The 20,261-nt window shown below is 32.6% G+C and overlaps 1 protein-coding gene across 1 annotated transcript; it reads left to right on the top strand.

Annotated features, from left to right (window-relative positions):
* Positions 1-456: 456 nt before the first annotated feature.
* On the top strand, positions 457-5,047 carry LOC145571557 (methyl-CpG-binding domain-containing protein 7-like). Its single transcript, XM_081630590.1, has 7 exons — positions 457-881; positions 2,551-2,682; positions 2,773-2,820; positions 2,937-3,086; positions 4,069-4,188; positions 4,269-4,523; positions 4,635-5,047. Exons 1-7 carry the CDS (start codon positions 687-689, stop codon positions 4,671-4,673), a joined length of 939 nt encoding a protein of 312 aa, XP_081486716.1. The 5' UTR covers positions 457-686; the 3' UTR covers positions 4,674-5,047.
* Positions 5,048-20,261: the final 15,214 nt, after the last annotated feature.

Here is a 20,261-nt window from a genome sequence, read left to right as displayed (position 1 = left end):
GATTTTTCATGTTTTTGTGTTTCTATGTGATATGACTCAATATTTACCTCGAATATATATAATCGAAAAATAAAAGTCGTATTTATAGAAGATAGGAGATAAGAAAAAAAAATAAAATAAAAGGTCAACCGATATGCCATTTTGCGTGCAACACCTGAAGTCGTGGGCAAACTTTAGAGTCACGTGCGATCTTACATGCAAGATGACCTTGAGTTATACGAGCGAGCTGTATCTGATACTTGATCAAGCGTGAGAGTAACATTCTCAACATCAATCGTACCATGGCTCTAATTCTCTAAGTCACCATCATGGCCTCACGGGTTGAAATTGAAAAAAGAACGGACTCCAAAACCGTACGAACTTGTATTGATGAATTATCAAATTCCGGAATTAAAATAACCAAAAAGCCCAAAAATGAAGTAGATCATATACAAGTAGTTCAGAACTTGAGATTTTAGTGTGGGTTGAGAATTATGATGTCTACATTATTGTATGTTAACTAATTCGAGTAAAATGGCTTTTCTCACTCTCAAAGTCAGGTCAAACCAATTAACTATGGTTACTCTCATGGAGTCAGTCAGTGTATAACTAAAACCCTCTTTCTCTCTCCTCTTTCCACCCCCTTCTCTGTCTTTCTCTCTCTACTTCACTGAGTTCCGAGTTGAAACCGCCGCCGATCGAAGAATATGAGATCACCGCCCAAATATCCGGCGACAATGTCGGCGCAACCGAAGCCGATCGAGGTGGTTCGCGCCGGAAAGCGGCCGGAAATGCGATTGGTTCCATTTCTTCCGAACATTCCAGAATTCGAGCTTCCTGATGGCTGGGTTGTTGAAGTCCGCCCTCGTGGTCCCACTTCCTCCATTAAGATGTCTGACAAGGTCTATTTTCTTCTTTGTTTTTACTAATTTTGTTCAATTTTGTTTTTAATTTGCTGTTCTTGGTTTGTTGATATTGTGTTTTAGAACTGATGATTGATTTTTTGATTGAGTTTTGTGGTTGTTTACTTGTTTGTAGTGCTTTAGGGTTTTTGTACTGTTTGATTGTTTGTTAGAATTAAAGTGCTGTCAAGTATTGTTTTTAAGTGGATTTTTTTGTGATTTTTTTTTTTTTAATTTGGTTGACGTTTAGCGTAGTTTGATATTGTCTAGGTAAAGGGGGTGTTGAATTAATTACTTTCTAGAGTTTTATGTGAATTTCCTCTGTATTTAAAGGATTTGTTGCTGTTGGTTTGGACCCAATTTAGATGTTTTTGCGGCACGTGTAACACGGGCGCGTAGGATTTACGCGCCCTCCACGCTCGCAAGGCACGTATGTAGTTTTATTGATACGACTGCGTGGATAGCACGTTCCAATCACTTAGTAACAAGTCGGTCAAAGCAATGTAGAGTCGCGATTACAACGTGATTGGACCATGTATCGCACACAGTCAATATATAAGTATTATTAATTTTGTTAAGTACATGTGATACATGGTCCAATCACGTTGTAATCACGATACGTCTCTACATTGCTCCGACCGACTTGTTACTCTTTTGCATGCATACACAAAGTACCATTCAATTACAATTCTGCGAAATTACATGGAAATTATTGATTGATTGTTGTAAAGCAAATGTGAAACACATACTTTGTATAGTATATTTTAGCTAGCTTTACATACTTATTAACATGCTATGGAGTGAATATGAAAACATGGACTCACTAGCTACCATTTGATACAAGAGGTATTTAAGCTAAAGGTGGTTCAGACTTTGTGCATAACCTATGTGATTCAGTTTGATGTGAAGAATATATAAGTTTTACGCTTGTGCCTACCAATATTTTGCGTATCCGTTGTATAAGTCTCTATGATCATTCAGTATAGTGTACTCTTACACCAGACATTGTGCCATGTGCCCTATAGCCCCTATTGCAAACAACCTGAGATTATTTCCCTATAGTACTATTTCCTAAGACAAACTCCTGGCTCTTTCATTCTTGAAACAAGTATTCTCCTTGTATCTTTACATAAAACAGTGGTAGCAAATATCTATTCCCAGGATCTGATTATTTGATAACAACATAGTACTTTCATTCCATGCTTAACCAAGCCTGTATCTATTCCTTATGGTCTCCAATCAGTTTCTGATTTCTGCCAACTTAATCATTCCATATCTCTGGAGACAAACTTGTCTACAAATTTCAGGATCACTCACCAGTCACCAGCATCGACAAGGAATTGTATGGTTCTTGAATAATGCTACCTTAATAATTTTCTATACGGAAGATATGACCAAACTGAGTGATAAATTCGTTAAATAATTGTATCTCAAAACTTGGTGAATTGAAAGAACATTTGGAGATGCTGGCAAAGTATACTGCGTATGATTTCTTCACTAGTCTACTGCATCATTTTTTATTAATACAAAGTTTTCTTTCTTGCTATGTTAATCTTCACAAGTATATTCCATTTCTACTTCAGCCTTCAGTTTGTTATTAGCTATTGAATCTGTTGTTCCTGTTCTTGTATTAATCAAAATGGGATATTTATGATTACCTTTTTTTCAGTATTATTATGAGCCTGGAACTGGACGTAAGTTCCGTTCTCTGATATCTGTCCAGCGGTACTTATCTGGAGAGGAAGATGTTGTTGTGCCCAGGAGTAAGCCATCCAATAAGCAGCCATCCAATAGTCTGGTGGTGAGTTACTCTAGAGAAATATTAATTGGTTTATTTGTACTTCACTTCTTATCTTGCTAACTATGGTTGCTGTTGTATATATTTTTTCAGCCTTATCAACATTCTGGTACCGTCAGGAGAATCGTCTATGGCGGGAAGGTAAATATGAATTTATGAATTTGCATTTTGTGGTCAATAGTAGTCAGAAGGATAATTCTCGATTTCCAGAACAAAGGTGTCTTATCATTCTCAATTACCGTTGCAAATGGCTCCAGGTCTTGAGGCCAGATGAATTAGAGGAGGCACGCCTGGCAAAATTGGATGACATTGTTCCTGAAACTTTTCAACCTAAATCATCTTCCATTCTTCCTGATGGCTGGATAGTGGAGGAAATTCCACGAAAATGTGGTACTAGATGTGACAGGGTACTTTCTTTATCCATCTTTGCCTCAATGTTGTAAAAATGCTGTTATCCTCCAAAACTCATCCTTACTAGTTATATGAAATCAAGCTTGTATATCGTCTATAAGTGAAGTTTTGATTGAGTATTCCAGTGTTTGGGTTCAGATAATTGCTTTTGTCTTGTTTACATTCACAAAACCTTGATGCTGCGGAAAATGTTTAGAGGTTTTTGGGTTAGAGTGAGATGCTTTGCTTAAAGAAATTCAAGATCCTTTTTTTGAGTGATTTAATTATGGCTATTTTGCCAGTTTCTTACATGGCTCTGCTTTTGTTCATTTTACGTATCAGTAGTCTTGCTTGTAAAGACCTGTCTATATACTGAAAAATGATCATAAATTCTTTCCTTCTAGGTGCATTGTCTTCATGCTTGAATATTAAAAATTGTGGTACAACATTTAGAGGTCATACATTCTGTCATGGGCCCTCATGGCCACTTGAGTTTGTATACTTTTGTATCTATAAATATTATTTTCTGCAGCATTAATGTGGTAGCAGAAGGCAACATTTACTTTTATTGGGGAGTTAGGGATAGATAAGAGACAAGTTACAACATTTACAGCTGATTGCAACGCAAAATTTATCTTTGCAGTGTTAATATGGAAGCAGAAGGTAAGGCTTATTTTAATTGGGGAGAGTGAATGTAGACCACAATCTCTTTCATGGTGACAATTGGAATGACTGAAGAATAGTAAACATTTTTTCAGTTAAAGGGTTTGGTGGGAATTAAACATGATTTTGTTGGTATTGCTTTTTATTTGTTGAAATTGTGGGGCACTGTTAATTTCTGATGAGTCTTGCCTGACCTTTATCTTGCATTCTAGTTTCTTGTAAAGATCTTCCCATGCAGTGTCTTTCCCTGCTGTATTTTGTGATTCTGGTTTATTTGGATGATTAGAAATGATAGCTTTAATCGTGAACTGGAGACTTGACATCTTTATATTGCAGTATTATATTGAGCCAAGAAATGGTCAGAGATTTCGATCAGTACCAGAAGTTCAGAAATATCTGGCATCACATAAATATAGCTCTAAAAGCAAGGCATTAACTTTGAAAAATCATTCAACTGTAAGTACTACAATTGACTCTATGTATTTGCTGTTGTGTCTACCAGTATTTTGATTATTGATAAAATACCATCTTTACAGGCTCCACGAAGTCCTGCTCCAAGGAAGAAGAACACTTCACTTAAGACGTTCAAGACGTCAATGTTCAGGACATTCAGGACGTCAATTATTGATCTTACAAATCCCCCAGAAAAGATTAATTGGGTATATAGCGGTGATGGGACAGATAACTGGAGCCCACTAGTAGAAGAATGCATGCTTCCAGATTATATAAAAGAACAATGGGAAGAAACTTTCTTGCTTGGTATGAATGGATGGAAGCATCGAGTCCCACAGGTACTTTTATTTCCCTGTCATTAGTCATTAATAATCCTTGTCATATTACCATTTCCAAAAATATGTATCGTATCATTTATTAATTGCCGGGCAAATTTCTGAATTATGCAGCTGACCATGGGTGAGAGCCTTCAGGCAACAAATGCATAGAGTGGAGATCCATTCTCCTGCTGTAAATTTTATCCGTCGTTGATCTATCTTGAACTGAACTGATGTGTACATTATAAGAATTGTTGAGGATTTGGATCTCTGTTAAAATGTTTTCCCTTAGCGGCTTAGGTGCCGATGTTGAACAAATATTGGGTTTACCTCCCTTTCACGTAGTTGCCTATACAGCAGCTTCATGATTGTGTCCGAGGAAGCTTCCCGTACCCAATAGGTACCAGAAATAAGAGTGTTGGTGTTTCAGTTGCATTATGGATTTGTGAAACACTGAAACTATTTATAAAGCCTTGTTTTTTTTAACGGTGCCAAAATCATTTCCTCTGTTTTTTATATGTGATACTGATGTTGAAAGAAGAATATAGATTAGTTGTGATTTTACTTGTAAACATAAAAAATTAAATTGTGTTATAAGAAATTAATAGGCCAAAAAGAACTAGATTAACAAGGGCCAGCTAATTGCGACAGTGTTTTAAATACGCAAAGGAACGCAGAAATGTAAGCGGCCGTGCAGGATTTAGAAGCATTAACATATTGCTCTTTTGAGCGAGCTAATCAGGTGACATTTGAAGCAAAAACTACATGACCCAGGCAAGCCTATCATATTGAGCATAAAAAAATGTCTGAAAAGGCCAAAATTAATTAACCAATACGAAATTATCTCATCTGGGATTTTTCCTGTTATGGCATACAATGGTCCAGTTGCCAGTGTGCAACATAGTATCGAAGAAATCTTACTTGTATTTACAAGCTCAAATCGAATGTTAGAAGAAAGAAAAAGTATAAAATGATCCCTCAGTAACTAAACTGCAATGTACTGTTGAGCAAAGCATTGAACTCCGGTGAAATTTTGTTACTACGGCAAGCTTCCAGACAAGTAGAGGGAGAGTTTCTCTCTCATGTCGGAAGCAGTCAAGTCGGCAGATTCACATGTTTGTTGTCGATAATTCTCATCATGGCAATGCGACAATGAGATCTCATCCTGTACTTCATCTTCTAAGTCAATTACAATGTTGTGAAGGAGGCAGCAAACAAGTATGATCCTTGGCAACCTATGCTTGTCAGGTCTCCACATAGCTCCATGTATTATCTTCCACATCTCCTTCAATCTAGCCAGTGCTCTCCTTGCCACCATTCTTGTTGCGAAATGCCGCTTATTAAAGTCTGTCTGAGTCTCTGAAAGACCTTTGCCTTTGTAAGGTGTGACTAGCCATGGTAACAAGGGAAATCCCGAGTCTCCTATTATGTATTCCCTTATTTCCGATTCTTCAGAAAGAAGTACTGATTTTCCATTTAACCTTTTTCCCTGCTCACATAGTTTGAAGAAATTTGAGCTTTTAAGCACTATAGAATCACTCAATTTTCCAGGCCATCCAGTGACTATGTCTCGCAGCCTCATATCAGGATCTACGATTGCCTGCAACAGCATGCTATGGTTTTTCTCGCGGTCAAACCATACTTTATTAGCAGGGTCTGCCAAAGGCAAACACATTGTAATATGGGTAGTATCAATCGCCCCACAACAGTTTGGGAACCCTCGGATTTTCTCAAACTTTGCCTTTATATTTGTCATTTCTTCATCAAAGGCAGGCCACTGAAGGTGGTGAAGTCCTCTCTTCTCCATAGACTCCACAAAACGCCAGGTAACTTGGGATACTGTTGAGTGGTGCAAGCCAAATAGATCTCCAACTGATATTAGGGATTCTCCTGAGCTAAGTCTTCTGAGAGCAACTGCTACTTGGTCATTTAGAGATAAAGGTTTGCCATTTGAGAAGGAAAAATGGCCTGGTTTAGCAAACATATCTTCTTTTACAAGCGAGCATATATAGTTGAATGTCTTCCTTGATATCTTGAAAACTAACTCGAACTTATCCAATCCTTGTGAAGGAGGAAGAAGACCTGTATAGGAGTGGAGGGATCATACTCAGACAATGTATGATAATTAATAATAGGATCCTCACAGTCAGTTGTGCATGGCAAACGATTAAAACAATCAGCTACATTAAACAGAAGAGGACAGGTGACTGATATGAAAATATTATTATGCTGCATAACTTTGTTAATACCTTAACTAAGGACTCAAGTGTTGTCTTGAATCTGCACTAGGATAATCATGACATATTTGCAAACCATTCATTGCTAGAAACCTATAAGTCTTCACATCTATGAATAGTCAATAGTTACATTTTCTTAATTGCTATCAAATTTGTGGTGTCATTTTTCATGAAAGAAGAATTTTTTTTTGTTCTATTTTTCTGACTGAAAATTTTCTTGTAATTCATTTTTCTGAAGTGTGAACGATCAGTCCATATTTCCTGCGTCAGTTTATTTGCACATAATGCTATACATTTTCAGCAAATTCCACCCTCTGGCATTCAGGGCAATCATTCTTTTATTAATCTTAACAGAGTGAAAACTCATTTTAAAAAAAAAAACTTCAGCTCCTGCCACTTTTCACCATGACTCAGTAGGCCACACCACAACTTATGCTCAACCAAAGGTAAGAAGAAGACTTTAACATACTCCAGGGAAAATAAGAGTAATTCAACTGAATTCTTTCATGATTTAGGCCTTTAGCAACACCAATTTCAAAATAAAACAATTTCATAGAGGTAGGGAAAAATCAAAATTGCATATTCATAAACCAATTAGAATATGGTATCCATACAAAAATGGATCCACAGCTTCTACTAGCTTGCAGCAAATTTTTTCTCATTTCAGCTTTAATGTTCGTTACACATTACAAGGATCAGATTGTGTAACTCCCCCCAATTACATTCACTAAATTGTTTTTTGTCTAATAATTCCTACTACCTCCTTTCATACAACAGAAAATCAACACTAAGTCACATGGGCCAGACAACCAAAATGTCAACTACAAGCAAAGTCCTAATTAAGATAATCTAGTTCCTATTCTTTTGAGTGAAAATTGTGAAACCAGCGACAAAGGAACAATTATAGCTTAAAAATTAAGCATGCTAAAGAAAAGCCATAAATTCACATAGAATGCTGTTGCTTACTGTCTTAGGATCTCAAACCAATCCCAAACCAACCAAAAAAAGCCAAAATCCCCCACTTGGCACATCAGCTGTATGCCTGTATGAAATCTCCAATTAATATCTGAAATCTACTAAGAATGCCACAAACAAGTTTTACATTAGATTTCAGATGCCTGATGTTAGTGATGTAACCCTCATGAAGTGATTGGAAGACTGCCTTTAGAAAAGCTTATGTTTCTCAAGATATCAGCTGCCTAATATAATCTACAAAAACAGATTGGGATATCAAATACAGGAATGATTTCTGTCTTAGAGCCTACTTAACTGAACAGTCAAGAGAACAAAGTCATAAGCTCATCTCCTCTAATTTACTGTGGAAAACTGTCAAGGTCTGATCAGCAGATCTCGAGCTATTAACACCATCCAACTTGCACCAATAAGCAGTGACCCACCAAAAGAGGTTTTTTTAAAAAAAAAAAAAAAAATTTAAAAAGCACACCAGAAAATTTGAAAGCATAATCCCCTGCAGATCTGAATGACTGTAGCTTAATATTTTCTTATATCCATACATTTTCCAGAACATATATCTTGCTTCAACATTATCACACTTACTTTATTAACGCTCTAGGTGGATAAAGGGGGGTGAATATATGCATTCATACCCTTGGGACAGCATAGAGGCTATTTCCACAAAAAACTCTCAATCATAAACTATCTCAATTCCTCAAACATATAACAAAATAAGAAAAATGAGGGCAGTCTAATGAGTCCTTTCAATTTCAAGTCATTGTAACCCAAAAGCCAAGGATAGTACTACCACACATACACTGATCAACAAAACTCCCTTGGATAAGCGGAAAGCGGGCATAACTTGGATCTCAGTTATCTAGAACAATTACTGAAAGGACACCTCCTCCCTAAGTCCCTAGAGTATGTCAGCTAGCGTAAAGACCTCAGATTGAATCTCGTTTACATCACAACCCTTTATAGCTCTTTCTATACACCAAAAGAACACCACCTCCCTAGCATGTTCAGCAGTTATACAACATCTTTTCATCCTCAAACTCGAACTTATCATTAAACTCGCGAAAACTAGGAGATAAGGATAACAAATTTCTACAGCAATATGGAAGATGATAATGCTAGGAACCCCTCTTAAGAAATGTCCAAATACATTTACAATCCAAAGCTACAAACACCACTCATTACCAAGCAGAGCAAAATAATGATGAATCTACAACATTTAACATTAAATTCAACCCATGAACATGAATTTTACTATGTAATAACAAAAACCCAGATGCCAATCATTCCAAAATATGATCAAATACAGTAATTCACACAAAAATCAATACCCAGTTACAAAAACATGCTATGAACAAATAGAAATACGGGACAATAAACAAAATTTGAAGAGCAAAAGTATACCATTAATACCCTTAGAGAACTCAACCCACCAATCTCCAGACTCTTCATTTTCTGAAACATCTACCTTTCTTTTCTTCTTTGACCCTCTTATTGGCCCCATCGAGTCAATTGAAACCCAAACTCTGAAATCAACCAAAAAACCATTAAACAAAACAATTAAAAAAAACCAACCATTTGTTTATATAAGATATAAAATATGCAAAAGCATATAATAAAATAAAAGGTAACTAAAACAAGATCATAAGCAAAGAATTTGTATAAAATGGTGGGTTTTGTAACATAAACCATGCACAAAACCATAAGAAGATGTAAAATTTATAGAATGCAAAATAAATAGTGTATATTCTTGATGCAAAATTAGTCAAAAAAAAAGGGATAACTTAAAACAAAAACAATGGGTTTTTCTTAGGACAATGTAGCAAGAGAAGAACATACAGTGAGTTTCTCTCTCTACAAGTTTATGGATTTTTAGAGAGAGAAGAGGGGGAAGTTGGAAGAGATAGTAGTACTCGTTTTTTTTTTTTTTTTTCTAGCTATTTATGGTTTTTATTTGTAGTAGCGCATGTTTTTTGAGATTTCCTTTATATTATGAACAAAATGAAAAAAAAATGGCAAAAATTGAAAGAAAATTAAATTATATTTCTTGCTTGATTTGCACATGAAATTGTAGCTTTTTGCAGCAACAAATAGATTGGTTTAAAAAAAAAATTGATGGTCACGCCATTAACATATTACTTGGACCAATTTTGACTAGCATATTATTTACTGGGTTGTACCTTTTTATGATAAGAAGGATGATGATTATGATGTTGGTTTAGATCGATTTGAAAGTTCGTATGATGTATCTGTAAGACTGTAATGCTGACTTTTTAGATATAGTACATAAGTTTCAAGGATGAGTTCCTATTTTGGTGCTTGAGGATTTATAAGGGTTTGGAACTTGTACGACCACGACCGTAATACGGAATAATACGAGTGTTTCGTATTTATATGTGAATTATTTAAAAAGGTTAAAATTTTAAGGGTATTTAGTTTAGTGGTGTACTTTGACATTTTTTATTGGGGGTACAACTATTAAGATTATGAAGAGATTCAATCCTCATTCAATAACTTCTAATACCCATACTATATTTTAGTGAGTGTAAATCATAAAAAATAATCAAAGTATAGTGTGTAAATAGCATAAAAGTTGAAAAATAATCTAAAGAAGCACTAAATAATATGGAAATTTATTATGCTACACAAAATCATCACAAAACTCTCCAATAACGACATGTTTAGATTAAATCGTGTGAAAAGGATCATAAGTGATTCTGTATTTAAGATTACTTTAAAGACTGTGCGTTACACTGAATGCATAATGCAAGCCAGATGGAAAATGAACCATTTAATCTTTCTTTGGGGAGGAAATGGTGATACTGTAGCATTTAAGTATCTACCAATTAAAGTACCTTTTAATTCTTAAAACAGGGAGTTTTTAGTTGTTACTCGCGCATAAAACGGTAATTTTGATATTGATGTCTACATGACATTAATTTCCCTAAGATTACATGCAATTAATAAAATTTTGTAAATCATGTCTCTCTATATACTTCTTCCGTTCTTTTAATATCGTGACATTGGTAGAATTACACTTGTCCAAGTACATATTAAACGGCCTAAAACATCTTAAATTATACAATGACTATTATATTTCGAGATAAATCCTATAAAGCTTATGAATGTTTTTCCTAACTTAAATTACCATTTGTAAATACTAAATAGTAGTTAAAGACAATGAAAAATTTTAAAAGTGTAAACATCCCAATATATAAAGAGAGGAACCAGATTATATTACTAGTACTCGAAGATGTTTTCTTGTGAATGAAATCACTTGTATAGTCATTGTAATGATTTTTTGGTTGAAAATATCCTCCAGTTTTCAACCTAGGGTGAGCCCAACCCAATCTTAAAACAGGAGTCCCGCAACAACTAAAGTGATGTGAATATAACATGATTAAGCTCAAGATTTCTCCTGTGGGCTGTGGTCCAAGATCAGATTGTGGGCCTAAGATGGGTCATCCTGCCCATAGTTTCTATTTAAATACAAAATTGAAGTAATTTGGCCCAATTAGTTGATGTTATGTTCATGGGTTATAAAAGTTTTTCCAATTGAAAGTACAATTAATCTTACATGCATCCTTATGTAGCTAAGATACATGTAACACCAGCCCAATAAAAAAGCAGTCCAATTGCTAAACTCGTCCAAATGCCCCAAAACGAAAACGCGACCCAACCCAAACCTTCACTTCCCAAACGCGACACACACTAGATCCATATTTTGGTTTTCAATTTATTTATTTTTTTTTTTTTAAAAAAAAAAAAAAAAAACTGTTTTACTTCTCATTAATTTTTCAAAAATAAAATTGTCCCAATTAATTTCTCTGATTTTCTCTCTCCAAACTCCATTTTCACTCCTCTACATGATTTTTCTTCACTAAAAATTGAAAAATCAACAATGGATATACGAGAAGAAATGCAATATCAAAAGGATTGTCCTTAAAAAAAGGTGAATTTTCTCTGATTTTTGTCCGAATTTATGTAAATTTTTATGAATATTACCGATTTTCGTCGTTCATTTTCATCCGAATCTTTCGATACTCTGTTCGAACTTTTTGTTTCATAATCATATTAAGAAACTAACGCTTATGTTCATATTTTGAATGATTATGTTCACTTTCTAACATGCATATGTTCATATTTTTTATGCCTATGTTTACTCTCTGAAAAACTAATGTCACATTTAAGGGAACATATGAATATGTTCATATTTTGCATGATTATGTTCTTTTTCTGGAATTTATATATTCACATTTTTTTTTTAATATGTACATTTTTAATACTTATAATGCATATGTTTCATAGTCATATTATTTTTATTTCTTCAGTTTTTACGTTCATAATTAAATGCCTTATATTCATAGTAATATTTTATATGTTCATAGATAATTTCAAATATTCATGATGTAAATATGTGTTGTTCATGAAAGATTCTCATTAAGTTTGTTTATGCATATGTTCTCTTTTCTTAAATGCATATGTTCATAGTTTTTTACGCATAAGTTCACCTTTTAAATGCTTATATTCACTTTAAGGAATCCAATGCTTACGTTTATGTATTGAATTGTTATGTTCACCTTTTGAAATACACATGTTCATATTTTTTATGGCTATTTTCACTTTCTGAAGAGCTAATGTCCACATTTAAGGGAACCTATGCATATGTTCATATTTTGCATGATTATGTTCATTGATAAAAAAAAAATACAGAACATTAGATGAAATTCATACACAGATGAAATTGATCGAAGCTAACAAAATTCAATTCATATGAATTCAAAAACTAGATAAAACATAATCAATCGAAATTAAGCACAAATTCACCAAATAACAAACCGAAATTCATACATAAATCGAAACAATTACAATTGAAACATAATAAATCGAACTTGATCGAAGCTAACCAAAAATCAAACAAACTAACCTAAAAAAAAAAACCTGATCACAAATCGCAAAACAAGCCACTAACTTGCATTGACGATCTTATCGGGAAGAACAACCAATTCCTTATTGTAAGGAACAAATTCAATCGAAAAATTGAAAATAAAGGGAAAATATAAAAACAGAGGAGGGAGAAATTAAAGAAGGAAGGGAAAAAAAAACAGAGAAGAAAAAATTGTAATGAAATTTTTGATCAAAAAGTTTGATGAGAATTAGGAAAAAAAAAACAAAAAAAGAGAAGAGAGAGAATTGGAAAAAAAAGGAAACCAAAAATGGAGGCAAGAAGAAACGTTAGAGCAGAAATTCATGATTTGAGATGGGCTGTGTTTAAAGAAGAAAGGCATGCGTTTTACCCGTATTACACCTATTTCTACATGCATGAATATGCATGTAAGAATATGCCTTGAAAGTAGAACGCATTGTACCTAGCATACACGATACACCATATGAAGTTTTTAGGTAGTTTGCATCTTGAATTCTTGTACTTCCTCCGTTCTATTAATATTGCAACAATGGACTTTTTGCACTATTCATCACTCTTGTTTGACCATATAATATTGATTTATACGTTAATCAAAATATAGTCATGTGGGATCTTGTTGGATTCGTCTCATAAAATACTTTCACGATATCAACTTTTTATAATTTTTACACTTACACAATTATATATATATAGCATATAAAAAGTGCTTTGGGATGCGTAATTTCCTCCTTGTTGCAATATTAACAGAACGGAGGAAGTATGTAGTATGAGTGAAGATAAATGTGATGGAAGAACTTAATAACACCCCCCCCTCTTTCCTTGATAAGTTTTAATGGTTTAGCGGTCGTTGTTCCTCTCGAGTAGGTAAGGTTTAATGGTTAAACGTAGAGCTGGGTATGGGTCGTGCTGACCCGTGGGCGGCACAAGCCAGCCAATGGCACGACACGAAAACCGAGGAGTGGACCGTGTTATGAACACGGTTTGGAAATTTCGGCACGAGCACGACACAAATTTGCCGGCGGCACGACGATTTTGCCCGTGGCACGGCCCGCCAGCACGACACAAGTGGACCAATAATATACATTCAACATTGTCAGGCCTTACCTGTAAATCCTATCTTAGTGGACCAAAAATATTTCTTGCATGTACAATTAACAGCGTTAGATCTTTCTGTCAATCCTATCTTAATTTCCTTAACATCATAGGTTAACTTTATACATGGAAACATATCATATATCTCGTGATTCATCCAAAAAACCTCAATAATTATTTTTTCTTTATGTGTAATCTCAAACTCCTATAAATAGGTCTTGATCCAAGACAACCATTCTCATTAGTCTTTATACCAATAACCAAAACACAAACCAATTCTTGAAACCACAGACTTCCTCAAAAGTTCAAATTAAGACAAATTTCCAATTTCAATGGTCACTCTGGCCGAAGAGTATTGGTTAGAAAGAAAGAAGAAAAAAGGAGAAACCAATTTCATACAGAATGACATTCGTCTTCACCAACATTGCATAAGCAATTCACCAAGTTTGTTTTCCTCTTTTCTTAAATATTTCAGTTATAACAATATAACTAATATAGCATCCGTGAAATTACACATCTAATTAAAAATTTAAAAATAAATACTTTCAAAAACTCATTTGTATTTTGTTAAAAGGAAAATTAATTCATCGGTGTATTTTTAATTTGAAAAAGAAATTAAATCAATTTGCTAAACAATGATCCGTTCCTTTTCTAATATACAAATTCATATCATAAATGCAACATGCAAACAAATACATATCACATGATTAAAAAGACTGATTAGAGTTTCATGTGTTACCGATGTTATAATCTCATGGCTATGAGATTTGAATCGAGCGCTAAGGCTATATCATTTGTTATGGTCATCAACTCTTTGTAACCTTTCTTCCTACAAATCTTAGCATAATACTCGAAAGAGGATCGGAGGAGGTGGTACGAAGGAAAGGAAAAGTTCTTACATGATGATCAAATCAAATGAATGAAAAATACACTTCCTCAATTCAAGGGAGGTTTGCATAGGCAGATTCATTTTATTCCTCTGATTCATAGCCTAAGTGGGAAAAATGTGTCTTAGTAGAATGTAATTTTAATGTTGCCTATTCTACCAAGTTAATTTTTCCCTCTTGTGAAGTTAGCCTTTGTTTGATATTTTCTCCTCCTTTAACTAGCCACCTAAATATGTATTGTTAGGTGTTCACCTCCCATTCATTATGTTAGTCTTTGTTTTAAGTTGTCTCTTCCTTTGCTAATTAGCCACCTAAAAAAAATATGGTTGGATAGATGTTTGGATTTATACATACAAGAGTTTGGGTTTAAAGAGTATTTCAACCGTATTTTGTACTTGCTTCATTTTCGATGCAAATTTTTTTATCAATAATATTTTAAATTATCAATAAGTATAAATTATGACAATTGAAAATTAATAATCTATTCATTGAAATGATTCCAACCAGAACCCACATAATTATATTATTTTTTATATATAAATTACAAATATTAGTCAAATTAGATTAAATTATATTGTAAAAAAAAAATAATGCAAATTAAATACAGAGGGAGTATAACATTACGGAGTAACTTTGAAAACAAATCGGAATTAATAGGGTAAAGCCCGTTAGAACACAACTTAGAGTTAACCAATATAGCATCAGCCCATTATGGGCCTAAATTGTTGACTAGCACAAGTGCATATTTGCACATATTCTTAGCTGCAACAACCATGAAACACAAGATATTCTGCATGAAACGCACGCAGCCCAAAGTCAGATCATAAAACCCAGCTAACGTTCTTCCCGCGTTAGTTTGTTTCCTTTTTTAAATTATTGGTTTCTTTCTTCCCAATTCTTTCTCTTCTCTTTTTCTTTCCTAATTCTCATCAAAATTTTCGATCAAAATTTTCATTATAATTTTGTCTCCTCTATTTTTTCTCCTTTAATTTCTCTCTCCTCTATTTTTTTGTTTTTCTCTTTTGTTTCAATTTATTATGTATGAATTTAGTGTGAATTTCATTGTAATTGTTTCGATTTATGTATGAATTTTGATTTATTATTTGGTGAATTTGTGCTTAATTTCGATTGATTAAGTTTTATCTGATTTTTTGAATTCATATGAATTGAATTTGGCTAGCTTCGATCAATTTCATCTGCATATGAATTTCATCTGATTTTCTGCATTTTTTTTTTATCAATGAACATAATCATGCAAAATATGAACATATGCAATTCAAAATATGAACATAAGCATTGGTTTCCTTAAAGTGAATATAAGCATTTAAAATGTGAACATATGCGTAAAAAATATGAACATATGCATTTAAGAAAGACAACATATGCATAAACAGATTTAATGAAAATATTTCATGAACGACACATATTTACATTATGAATATTTGAAATTATCTATGAACATATAAAATATTATTATGAATATAATGCATTTAATTATGAATATAAAAAATTGAAGAAATAAAAAATAATATGATTATGAAACATATGCATTATAAGTATTAAAAGTATGAACATGTTAAAAAAAGTGACTATATGAATTCCAGAAAATGAACATAATCATGCAAAATATGAGCATATGCATAGGTTCCTTTAAATGTGAACAGTAGCTTTTCAGAAAGTGAACATGGGCATAAAAAATATGAACATATGCATTTAAGAGAGTGAACATAACCATTCAAAATATGAACATAAGCATTGGTTTCCTAATTAATGAAAATATAATTACTTCAACAACGAAAGTCAACGATATTCATAAAAATTTACCTTTTATTGGGAGAATCATTTTGATTTTTCATTCTTCTCTAATATTCATTGTTAATTTTTCAGTTTTTAGTGAAGTAAAATCATGTAGAGGAGAGAGACTGAATGAACTTTGTTAGTGAGAGAAAATCACAGCAGAAATTAATTGTAGAAATATTTGAAATGACTAAATAGGTTTTTTTTTTTTTTTTTTTTTTGGAAAATTTGGTTGAATTTTGAGCTCTTTTCAAATATCCATGGCAGTTTTTAGTTTTTTAGAGAGAGAAAATTATAAGAGGAGAGATAAAGTGAAGCATGTTTAATTAAAGAAGTTGGGAGAGGTTGAAGACAGAGAAAAATGAATTGTCAGTTTTTTTTTATTTTATTTTTTGAAATAAAACTATAGCAGTTGAAGGAAGGAAGTTGTTTTGGGCCTCGCATTTTATGAAGGCTTGTGTGTCATCTGGGACGGGTGGGCCTTGTTGCAGCTATCCTAGCTACACTAGGATGCAGCACAAATTTTTACCTAGACTCTAGTCTAGGATGAAATCCCTGGGACGCTGCATCTCTGTTGTTTTTAATTTCTTTCACCTTCAAACTACAGGACAACCTAACTTGATCTCCATCTTACATTTCTGTTGATCTCACTGCCATTTTCTACTTCTCCGTCGATCACAAAATAGTTTTCGGTAGAATCTCTACATTTGCATGCTTTAAATATATTTATGAATTGCAGAGATTTTTGTGTATTGATTTGATCAAAAATTGATTGTCGTAACTTACGATCAATTTGTTCAACAAGCAAATAACAAGCTTAATCAAACAGCCAAGCCATATCAAGAAACTAACACAAGAATTATAAAAATAATTTGATCTAATATTTCCTAATTTTTTTTTGTGGGATGAAGATTTGGAATTATATATGCCGGTTCACTGTTGTGGTGGAGGCGATGACGAGGCAATTAAAGTTGTCGATTACTTATTGTTCCAATTTTTAATTTACAAATATGAAAGTAATAGAGAAGGAGAGAGAAAAAGATGAAGAATGAAGCTTAGAGGATTGTAGAGTATTAAGAAGGAGAGAGAAAATTACGAAGACTAAAGCTCAAGAAAAGATAGCGGAAACACCGTACTGTATAATGAATTTGTTCATGAATGAAAGACAAATATAAATGAACATATAATATTTTGTAATTGAACATTTAATTATGGTTTGATAGAACATTTACTTATTTTCATAGATGATAAAAAATTTATAAAAGTTATATTTTTTGTATTATTAAAGGAATTTGAGGATAATTGTAGAGGCTTAGGTGAAAAATAAACATGTATTAAAAATTAGTGGAGTATATAAAGTATATGAATATTTATACATATGAAAATGAACATCAAATAATATATAAATGATTTTTTTTTTCATTTTCATGTAAAACTATAGAAAATAACAAATTGTTTTTGAAATTCCTTATTAAATCTATAGAAAATATATAAAGATCGAAGATGGAAAAAGTGTGGACATTTATCTGTCCCAACCCAAGGTGCGTCTCGTCGCGTGAAGGGTCTTATTTTGGGGGAAGGAAGGCGGATATCTAATGATCGTCTATTAATATGCGAATAATGATCATATACTAATATATAAATGAACATTTATCAAAATGAAAATGAACATTCAACAAAAAGAATTTTTCGCAATTCATCAAGTAAACACTATAGGTTGTGCAATATGAGTTTGTTCTCCTGTAGCTATTGATTTACCTGTATTTTCAATATATCCATAACTCAATAACTTGATGTACATGTATAAATATGACAATGAACATGCATCCATTTCTAGATGAACATATTTCAATACAAGAATGAACATTTATTAAAATATCAGTATGTAATTCAAATGAAAATTAACAAATATCTTGACTGTGCATTTAAATTATGGGATTGAACAATTGCAATAATATCTATATAAACATCTACTAAAAATTCAAAATATACATCTATTAATATCCTGGCTATGTATCTACATGAGAATGAGCAAAAGACTTTGATAAGAATATCAAATTTATTTATAAGTAGTTTAAATATAGTACATATGAACATTAGATGCTATATATATATATATATATATATATATATATATATATATATATATATATATATATATATATATATATATATATATATATGATAGGAAAAATAACCAACACATGAAAAAGTATTTAAAAAAAACAAAAACAATATATACGTAAAAATGAACCTAAAAGAGTATAGAAACTGACAATCAACATAATATGTAAATGAGCATCTACTCATATATAAATGAGCATATATTGGAGTGATAATGAACATGGCATAAAAATTAATGAGCATTAAAAAATATATGTGGCTAAACATATAAAGCTCTACTCAATGTTTTTAGTATCTTATTGCTTGCATAAAATATACTTTTATGTTAGGTGTGACATACAAATGATACAAGCAAGCTAAGTAGTAAGTACTACATATACTTAATTACTTACTACTCCATACTATACATAAAAAAGAGTACGTATTTGTAACAATCAATACACATTATTTACAAAACGTGAATGAATGTCTATCAAAATTGAAATAATAAACTTATCAAAACAAAAATGAACATTTATCAATACGAAGATGAACATTTATTAATACGAAAACGAACATACACCATGTATATATCAATATCGCAATAAATATTAAATAAAGTGATCATTTATTAATATGAAAATGAACATTAATAAATTTAAAAATAAAAATAAAACTACTTTAATAAATTTTCTTTCATGATTTGGGAAAGAAAAAGAAAGTAGCTATGCTTATGATAACTGTCAATTAGAAAGAGAAAGTAGAATTAGAGACTAAAAAATTTAAGAGGGACAAAAATTGATGGGAAATTCAATCAATGAAATTTTTGTTGATTGAATTTTCCATGGAAATGACCAGTAGAAGAACAAATAACACACTTCTAAGTCACATACACGATTAATCGATTATTCATCTCTGCCATCGTCGCCGACGGCGACTTTAGCGTTGGAGGTTTTAGAATGCAGAACCATGGAGGTAGTTGGGAGTGTTCAATTGTTAGATCATTACTTGCTAGAAATCTCATTGTCGACGAGCGATCTCGATGGTTTTATGAATTGAAGCGTGTCATTTTGATGGGTTTAGATACTGGGTTAATAGGAGACTAAACGCATCGTTTTAGAGGGAGTGTAGGTAGAGCTACATACACTAGAGACTAGGGATATATAATTAAGGATGCAGTCTAGACTAATTGGCATATTTGAAGTCCTAATAAGTAACATTATTAGCCCATTGTTAGCAAATTTAGCATCAGCCCATTATTAGCACAAGCGCATCCCAGTGAATGATAAAGAAGATTTTCCCCAACACCAACCTAGGATTACCCACACGACGCCTAAGGTTTATTGTGTTAAGGAAGAAACCTCTGAAAATATAAACCAACATTTCTTAATGAATATTCTACCTAGTACCTTTATTTTTCATTCAATTAATAATCCTACTTTGTATGTATTTACTATATCAATTAATTTCAAAATCTATTATTACATTGTTATTACATGGTCACACGGACAAATCAACAATATTGTGATTTTTCATTAGTTATGTGTTCTCTTATTTTGCGATAAAGTTAGAGATACATAATACCTCAATACTACTTATTTCATTTGACTTTTTATGTTTAAAATTGATTAATCATAACAACCATCAACTGGGAAAATGATAAGTTCGAATAGCAATAATAGCTGCATTAGCTACCTCAAGAGTCCAGACTTTTATCAAAGTTTATTGAAATAAGACGAGGAGAACA

The sequence above is a fragment of the Chenopodium album genome, chromosome 12 (genome assembly GCF_948465745.1).
Source record: "Chenopodium album chromosome 12, dcCheAlbu1.1, whole genome shotgun sequence".
Taxonomy (NCBI): Eukaryota; Viridiplantae; Streptophyta; class Magnoliopsida; order Caryophyllales; family Amaranthaceae; genus Chenopodium; species Chenopodium album.
The sequence above is the reverse complement of the archived record's forward strand: the minus strand, read 5'-3'. Positions and strand labels throughout refer to the sequence as shown.

Coding starts and splice junctions, on each gene's coding strand:
- LOC145571557 (XM_081630590.1), top strand. CDS start 687: ATGAGATCACCGCCCAAATATCCGGCGACAATGTCGGCGCAACCGAAG. Junction 2,821..2,936: donor GAATCGTCTATGGCGGGAAG/GTAAATATGAAT, acceptor AAATGGCTCCAG/GTCTTGAGGCCAGATGAATT. Junction 3,087..4,068: donor GTGGTACTAGATGTGACAGG/GTACTTTCTTTA, acceptor TTTATATTGCAG/TATTATATTGAGCCAAGAAA.